Source organism: Vigna unguiculata, chromosome 2 (genome assembly GCF_037176805.1).
Source record: "Vigna unguiculata cultivar grain cowpea cultivar isolate G323 ecotype 2 chromosome 2, ASM3717680v1, whole genome shotgun sequence".
Classification (NCBI taxonomy): domain Eukaryota; kingdom Viridiplantae; phylum Streptophyta; class Magnoliopsida; order Fabales; family Fabaceae; genus Vigna; species Vigna unguiculata.
The window spans coordinates 27,278,463-27,287,458 of NC_140793.1; the positions used below are offsets into that span (position 1 = coordinate 27,278,463).

General features: G+C 29.9%; 1 protein-coding gene across 1 annotated transcript; it reads left to right on the forward strand.

The window, feature by feature from the left end:
• Positions 1 to 1,167: 1,167 nt before the first annotated feature.
• SVP (K-box region and MADS-box transcription factor family protein) lies at positions 1,168 to 6,295 on the forward strand. The gene is made up of 9 exons (XM_028058672.2): positions 1,168 to 1,629; positions 1,747 to 1,958; positions 4,751 to 4,829; positions 5,059 to 5,123; positions 5,210 to 5,309; positions 5,405 to 5,446; positions 5,560 to 5,601; positions 5,694 to 5,848; positions 6,023 to 6,295. Exons 2-9 carry the CDS (start codon positions 1,777 to 1,779, stop codon positions 6,039 to 6,041), a joined length of 684 nt encoding a protein of 227 aa, XP_027914473.1. The 5' UTR covers positions 1,168 to 1,629; positions 1,747 to 1,776; the 3' UTR covers positions 6,042 to 6,295.
• The last annotated feature ends 2,701 nt before the right edge of the window (positions 6,296 to 8,996 follow it).

The window sequence follows — 8,996 nt, forward strand, 5'->3', positions numbered from 1 at the left end:
TGAAAAATTAGCTTGACCTATAAAGGGATGATCTTCATTAATAAAATTAATTAAACGAGTTTTTTTTTTCATAAAATACATCGATCTTGATAATGTAACAACTAAAGACGTGCAAAAAAATTCATATGAAACTGAAACTAGTATTTTAAAATTCATCGTTATAAAGCAACCAGACATATGTGTGCTTTGGTAGATGTTTGATAAACTAATCAAGTATATGTTTGATCAACAGACCATGACTTTACCTTATGAGCAGTTATTTAATTTTTACAGAAAAGTGTTTAAGTAAAAAAAATGATAAAATCCTCTCCCTTTTTTTATTGTACTTATTTCTATCTCCATTATACCAAATAAACTCATTTATTTGTTAAATCTGTACGTACTGTTTATTTCTCAACTTTTACCATAACTATTTTAAGATTAGTTTATTTATATTTCAATGATATTACAATTATTTTACACGGTGTTCAAATAGAACCCATTTGTGACGGTGTAATAACATGTCATGTACTTTCTATATTAAGATGTATTAGATTTAAAAAAAGTTCTTAAGTGTAAAAAATCAATATTTTTAACTAGTCTCTTGCTCCCACAGTACTTTTAATACACTCATTTAACTATTTGAGTGTCTTTAATACACTTGTGTTAAAAAAAAGAAGACAATATCTTAGACAAGAAAATAATAAGAGAAGTGACATTCATATTCTAACCTAATATCTTCTAAAAGTTGAAGAGTAGAAGATATTTTCATATTTTCTATAGTTTATTAATATTCAGTTAGGTGTCTTTCAGCTTCGGGTGTAAAATATATTTTTATTTATTTATCTTTCTAAGACTGTCTATTAACATGATTTTGAATTTTTTTTTTTGCAGATAATATATAAATATAAATTCTCTAAACACTATGCACGGCACCGAATACATCTTTCTCTGTACGATCTCTCTCTCCCTAGAATTTAAATTAGGCACTTTACTTTCATTTTCACTGACCCAACTAGTTGGCCATTAAAAATGGATTTAAGAAGAAGAAATATCTTGAAAAAGGAACCTCACCTCATTCCATTAATTTATTCTACACTGATAGATGAATTAGTGACAAACTTGTACCCTTTGAGAGAAGAGTTGGGAACAGTGTTTCACCATAAAAGGGTATACCTTTTCCACACTTCCACACGCTCTCTGCATTCTCTCTCCCTCTTTCTCTCTCTTTCTCCCATTGGTGGCTTTCATCTCAAAGCTGGAACCATCTCACAAGCCAAACCAAACAACACCAAAACCAACATTCCTAATATCAACGCCTTCCCCCAATAAGGAAAGTAAAATCCACAAGTACAAATCCAGCGACAAATTCCTTACTCAGCTAAACTCTTCCAACTTCATATCCATCCATCACCAACACCACCACTCCACAAAAATAAACAAAACAAAAATCCATAGATACCTTCTCCCACCACCATCTGCTACCAAGCTTCGATTTCACAAAAGCTAAATTTAGTTAACACCTGCATATTAACTTCTCTGCTACACGTTCCTCCTCACACTAAACAAAACAATACTCTTTTTCTGCTTTTGCTTTTCACAACACACTCCATAAATAGTCAACGACTCACCCCTCCCTTGCTTTTTTAGGTGGGTTTCTTTGATTGTATGTCGGTTCCTTCTGCGTGATGTACCTCGCTCACCCGGCTAATTCAAGAGGCTAAAGCTGTTCGCTTTCTTTTTCTGTTTTTCTTGTTTTTCCAAAAGAGGATAGATTAAGGTGAAGGGTATATATACATGGCGAGGGAGAAGATTCAGATTAGGAAGATCGACAACGCCACCGCCAGACAGGTTACGTTCTCCAAGCGTCGCAGAGGGCTTTTCAAGAAAGCCGAGGAGCTTTCGGTTCTGTGTGATGCTGATATTGCCCTCATAATCTTCTCTTCTACTGGGAAACTCTTTGAGTATTCAAGCTCCAGGTCTTTCTCTTTCTCTCTTTTCTCACTCTTTATGTTTTGATGGGGTTTTGGGTTGGGGATGGTCAAGATAAGATCTATATCTATAATGACAGTTTTTCAGACAACTTCGCTAACTAAATGAACTCATTGTTGCGTACCAAGCATGTATATGTCATGTTATATCGGTTCTGCTGCTATAGATGGTGAGTTTTCATTTTAAATGAGTTATGAGAGTTCTGACTTCTGATACAGTTGTTGGGCTTTAACGGTCGTCTTGTGTTGTTTAATCGCTTCTGAGACATTTGTGTGCATTGTTCTTGAAGCTCAGTACCCACTGTTCATTTCTGTTGTCTGTTTTTGTTGACCATTCCTCCTTTGCTTTCTTGTTGTGGAGTTTTTTGAGAGTTTTAGGTATGAAAATTTATTAGATTATTGTACCGATTAATTTACCAGTTTAAGCTAATACATGAAGCATCTATGAACTGAAAGAAATGGATGAACATGAGTGGATGACATGAATCTGGGCAAGGTGATTAGTGCTGATTTGCAATGAGATGTGTGTAGCAACTCCTCTTTTGTTTCCTCGGTGAACTTATGAGAAAAGTAAAAAAAGACACCTGTTTTTTTTTTTTTTTTTGCTGCATAATTTATTACAATGATATTAGAAGAATTTGTTTGAAAAAAAAAAATTCTGGAATGATTTAAAAGAATTATTTACAATTTTTAATAATATTAATAAAAATATTAATAATATATAATAGCAATAAATACATTTTTATTATTCAATAGAAATAATCTTTCATTTTATTTTTCTTTCTTCTCCATTATTTTGTTCAACCAAACCATTTCCATGTTCACTCATATTTCCCATCTCTATTTTCTTTTCTCTTTCATTCTCTCTATTTCTATTTGTGAAACAAGGACAATCATTGTTATTTTTTTTTATAATTAAATTTGTACTTATATGCTGTATATATGTGGCTCGGAAAGAAAATGATAATAATTTATGCCTGTACTTCACATTTCAGACGTTGTTCTCCGATTCAAATATTCACTTTAAATGACGATTGATGAAACATTTCATTTGGTGAATTGCTGAGATTATAATTTTAATTCTGATTAGAAAACAACATTTATAATATTGTATCTGATTTTTTCTGATTACAATTATGTAATGCTTAGGTAAAACCAAAGTTTGCTGTGTCAAAAACAGTTTTCTTTTTCTTTTTCCTGAAAACAAGTTGTTTATAGAAACACACTAATTAGATAAAAAGCTTGTTTTTCTCTGTAGAGCTATGGATATATGTAACCCTTACACTTTTGTCACCTTTTTTAGCAAATATACGATTGCATACATTTTTCTTACTTATTTCAAGGTTATCATATAATGTTGCTTCTTTGATAACAAGTGCTTTGAACTTTTAGTGTTGTTGAGATAGTAATATGAAAACTGGCTATATAACAAAATGTGACAATTATGAGAGAAAAGAGAATGATGAGTCACTCCAATCCCCTGGGTTGTCCATCGTGATATTTGTGGACTTAAATCTTTGGAAAATGAATTCACCACCATTAACAATCCAGATGAAAGTATGCGGAAACTTGATGAAATAGTTTGTACATGCCAATTTAGCCCTGGTTTGTGACAGTAATTATCATCATCATGATATCTGATATAAGCAACAATTCACTATGCCCCTTAATTTTTTTTACTCATGATTTAGAGGCTTCTTGCTGTCAAAAGGTTTTATGCTTCAAGTAATTGGATTTGTGTATCTGCTTTTACATTTTAAGAAAATGTGAAAGAAAAATTAAATAATGGGTTTTCTTTGAGTTAATCTTATAAGAGGCAAATTTGCAACAGGGAGCTTATAAAAATTTCTTGATAAACCTTGATCAATATTACTCGGATAGTTTACTGAATATGCAACTCTATATTCTATATTGTGCTTGGAAAGCCGAATTTGGCTTTCTTTTGGGTGGGTGTGAGCGTTGGTAATAACACCTTTTCCCCCAACAAAGTTCTCAAACATTTAGAAGAGTAATAGAAGAGTAAGAAAAAGAAAAAATTGAAATTAATTTATTTATAAACTAATTTTGTAAAAGAAATGATTTTTTAAAATCTTTATTTTTTAACCTGTAAGTGATGATTTTTTTTATTAAAGTTATTTATCGATAAACTTATCCAACTTATCCTTATTAAGTGACATTGATTTGCCTATAATCTGTAGGTTTTGACAAACCTGTTCCTGCATTAAAGCTGCTACTCTACATGTACCTTGTCATTCTGATTAATTTCCGTCTTACAAGGCTTAGAATATGGGACGTGGAGTTCAAGGTTTTTATTTAGAAATTATAAGAAAAATTGGTTGGTGTAAGAGAAGTAATGAGTCATAAATAATAGTTTTAAATTTTAAATACAATATAAATGAATTGTTTATATATGATATGACATGACAAGACTTAAGTTGACTCATCAAACGAAGTGATCTAGTCTCGTAAAGTGTTATATATTTGGAAAAGTTTCTCTTTAAGAAACTTTTCAAAGAGAAAAGATAGTTTCTTCATCAGGTAAATTTAACTCAAGCTATTTTCATAGAAACTTTCTTACATAGGTTTTTATATATATAGTTTTGTAATTAGTAAATAAATTAATTTTAACTTAAAAATTGCTTAATAATTAATTTATGCGTCGTAAATAAATAAACAAACACAAAACACAACATGTTTTGTTTGATCTTAAGTTTACTTTTATTTCTTGGTGGTTGTTAATGTATCCATCATGTGACTTTTGATACCATTGTCTTATGAAGCATGAAGGAGATACTTGAAAGGCATCATTTGCACTCAAAGAACCTAGCAAAGATGGAACAGCCATCTCTCGAGTTGCAGGTTGGTGGTTCCTACATTACATTTCGTGTTGAATTGTTCTTGGTTCAACAGAAAGTAACATTACAGAATTCATTCACCACAATTTCACGAGACAGTGAATTCATGATCTCGTGTTGTCCCACTTGATTCCATGTTTAGGAGATTGGAACGAGTTATACTTTTAGAATAAAACTATTTCGAAGGTTTAAAACTTCAATGACAATCATTAATTTCTGAAATGATTATTCAGCTGGTTGAGAACAGCAACTGCACCAGATTGAGCAAGGAAGTTGCCAAGAAGAGCCATCAACTAAGGTACAAAGTCTCACGTTTTCATAATTGAAAATCAATTTTGTTTGTTGAAATGTAAACATGTATATAACAATGAAAAAGAAATGCAGGCAACTAAGAGGAGAGGATCTTCAGGGTCTAAACATCGAAGAATTGCAACAACTGGAGAGATCTCTAGAAACTGGATTGGGTCGTGTGATAGAAAAGAAGGTGTTGCATACATAAATCTATCTCCTGCAGTGTCCACCAGCTCAATAATTTCCCTAATGACTTCATATAATTGATTAAACCTTTTTTATTTTCAGGGAGAGAGAATTATGGAAGAGATCGCTGATCTCCAAAGAAAGGTTAGAAACTGAACATTGGGTATCATTAGTAGAAGATCCACAGATTACAGATTAAATCATGTTGCATTCATTGGTCCACAAATAAAGCATAAACTAATTAAGTGAACCTGCAGGGAATGGTACTGATGGAAGAGAACGAGCGACTAAAACATCACGTACGATATATATATTTTTTGTCTCTAATTTTAACATGAAACAACATGAAACATAGAATGAAGTTGTGTTGTGTAATTGTGTTGCACCAAAGGTGGCGGGCATGGTTAATGGTCAAAGACGTGGTGGTGCCGAATCTGAGAACTTTGTTATGGATGAAGGTCAATCTTCAGAGTCTGTGACCTACGTTTGCAATTCTGCAGGACCTCCGCAGGACTATGAAAGCTCAGATACGTCCCTCAAACTGGGGTTAGTCTTCATTAACACTTTAGCACAAACATTCAGAACTTAGTTAACTTTTCCTTATTTTGACAAATGCTAGGATCTATGTAATGTTTTATTTTCTATATTCAAACTCAAATTGCTATGGATTATTACTTGTATGCTACAATACTCATTTAATCTTTCATGAATTACTTGCAGGTTACCATACTCCGGTTGATGGGAAAGTGTGTGAAGAGATAAAAACTCAAACGAAAAAGACAATATGATGGTGTAAATTTTCGTTAGTGATTGTGACTCTATTGCCATGGTCGTACATATTAGTGGTTAATTGTAATGACCAATGGGTATTCTAGATGATGTTGAAAGTAACAGTTAGTGAGGTTTTTAATTGCCTTTTTTTTTTTTTAACTAGTACTATAATCCTGGCTTCTCTGCGTCTTATTACATGAGCAAAAAGTATTTTAGGTTTTAGATATTTTTTTTATAAGTATTTATAGAAGAAAATATTATGTATAGTAAAGCTTTTAATAGGTTAAATTTTAATTTCTATCAATGCTTGAAGAAGATAGATGATTAATGCAATAGAATCTTAATGTGATTTTATTAGACGTTTTATATAAAGAAATTATATCTGTAGAGGGTGTGTTAGAGAACGAGTATAGCCTTGGTACTTTATATACATTCTCCTCAAAACTATGTATGGAGAATAGATTTGTGGTTTGGCATAGTTACACACGTAGAGAAAATCAATATAAGAGAAATCTAAAACTATTACCTACTTTTTCTTCTAAAATTTTTAACACACTTTCTAATTATAAGAAGCTCTTGATATGTATGTGATAGTATAATGTAATTATGCATATAGAGTTTTAACAAATATTTTGGTATTTCTCTAAGGTATTTTTATTAGAAAGTTCAATTTGTACAATTTATACTTATAAAATTGATTGGTTTATATGCATCTTTGTAGGCCTATATAGTCCTTTGGTTCCAAAATTTATAAAAATTGCTCAATATTTTTTTCTCAATTTATTTACTGAATGTGGTTATATAATTTATTAGTAATCAATGTGATCCTTTTTAATAGATTGACGATAATATTGTTAAAAAAAATATGACTTGAAGTGATACATTATCTTTGTTTTTAGAAGAAAAATGTTCATATTTTCTGCCAAGTCATTTATTTCTAATGAATTTAATATTGACTTAATAAAACGAGTTACATTAACTCCTTTTAATAAATATTAGGAACATATTGAGTAAAAAATATATTGAGAGAAAATATTGAATAAAATACTGAGATAAAAAAAAATATTAAGTCTTATTTATATATTATAAATTTATTTTATTTTTAATTAATGCCGGATATTTAACCCATTGTTCTCATATTGAAATATGAAAATCTTTTATATATGACTAGATATTTTGGAAGTGATCAAATAATAAGTGATAGAATATATTTAATAAATATATCAAATAAACCTTACTATGAGCTTTATTGTAAAATAAAGAATTATTTTATTGATATACTAATTATATTTTTAGAATCTTTATTTGTAATGATCAAAACCTTTGAAAAAAAATATAAAAATATGTTAAAATAAATATGAAAATTTTTAAAATATTTTTTCTTAACTATTATGGAAATATTGAAAAGATTTTTTATCTTAATAATATACTATGTACAAATAAAAATTTGTGAGATTCTATTCTATTTAATAGTATTTATTACTAATAAAAAATTGTAATTGATATATAAATTAGAATCTAAATTAATATCTAATATTAGATACCATAATTTAGCTACTTACTATTTTTTTTTTTAGCTTCTTTCTTCAAAGCATTAACTATATTAGTGTATATATCCCATATGCAATGTGATCCTTATTGATACATGACATTTTCGGCTTGGACACCTTTTTGGTGAACACATGCATATTACCCAACAACAATATCCATGTTTAAATGATGATAGAATTTTGTGTGCAGTACTTGTTATCATGCTAAATGATAACACAAGTTACCTTTTACTCTTTTACTCTTGGTCACTCTCAAACTACACATTTTTTTTATGACAACAGATGAAGACCATACTCCAACCTTTCCCATGCATGGACATTGTTTTTCCTAACTACGGTTGATGATCACACATGCTATGTTTGGGTTTACCTAATGCAAAATAAAGTGAAACTCATACTCATATTTGTAATTCCATCAACCTTGTTAAAAACCAATTTGATACCCACATTAAAATCTTACGAATCAACTATGATAAAGAATTGTTCATGTGTGACTTTTTTCATTCAAAAGGAGCTTTCATCAAACATCTTGTATCGAAACTTCCTAACAAAATGAGAGTGTGGAATGTAAACAATGATAATGCTTGATGTCACCCTTGTTAAAAAATAGATTTTAAACCTAACTCAACCCTACAAAATCGGCGTGTAAGATGAAGTTTTTACTCACTTCTGTATTATAAACTCGCCTTATCTCTAGTTGATGTGGGATATCCAACACACCCCTCACATTTATATACATTTCGAGCGTGAAACTAAACATTAATAGGAAGTCTGATAGCAACCCGATAGTCGATGAGATGATAAGCTCAACAAACAACAAATCTCTCGATAATAGATGACACAATAGGTCGAACAAACAATAAATCTCGTTAGCATAAGCTCTAACTCAAGGTTCTAATATCATGTTAAGAAGTTGACTTTAAGCCTAACTCAACCTTACAAAATCGATTTGTAAGGTGAGATTTACAACCACTTATAGATGAATTTTATCGACGAAATTTGCAAATCCATTATTAACAAAAATATTTGTCAACAATTAAAATTCTAATTTATCAATGAATTTATTACTAATGAAAATTTTCGTCAATAACTTAAATTGTAAAATTCATTAATAAAATTCATATAAATTATGTTTTACTAACATTTTTTTATTGGTATAATTTTGTAGTGACTAAACACACACTACATGTTTGGGATGATGGATTATACTATGCAATTAAATATGTTTTTTAAATAATATTATGAAGAATTATTTTGTTCCATGGATTGAAATGTCTAAGTACTATTTATACATTTAGTTAATATGTTGACTATTATCAAAATAGAAAGATTTTACTTACATGTTTTTTTTTCATTTTTTTTAATCTGATTGT

Excerpts from the sequence above, each read along its gene's own strand:
- SVP (XM_028058672.2), top strand. The coding sequence starts at position 1,777 with ATGGCGAGGGAGAAGATTCAGATTAGGAAGATCGACAACGCCACCGCC. Across the intron at positions 4,830-5,058 it reads AGCCATCTCTCGAGTTGCAG|CTGGTTGAGAACAGCAACTG; the intron begins GTTGGTGGTTCC and ends ATGATTATTCAG. Across the intron at positions 5,602-5,693 it reads ACGAGCGACTAAAACATCAC|GTGGCGGGCATGGTTAATGG; the intron begins GTACGATATATA and ends GTTGCACCAAAG.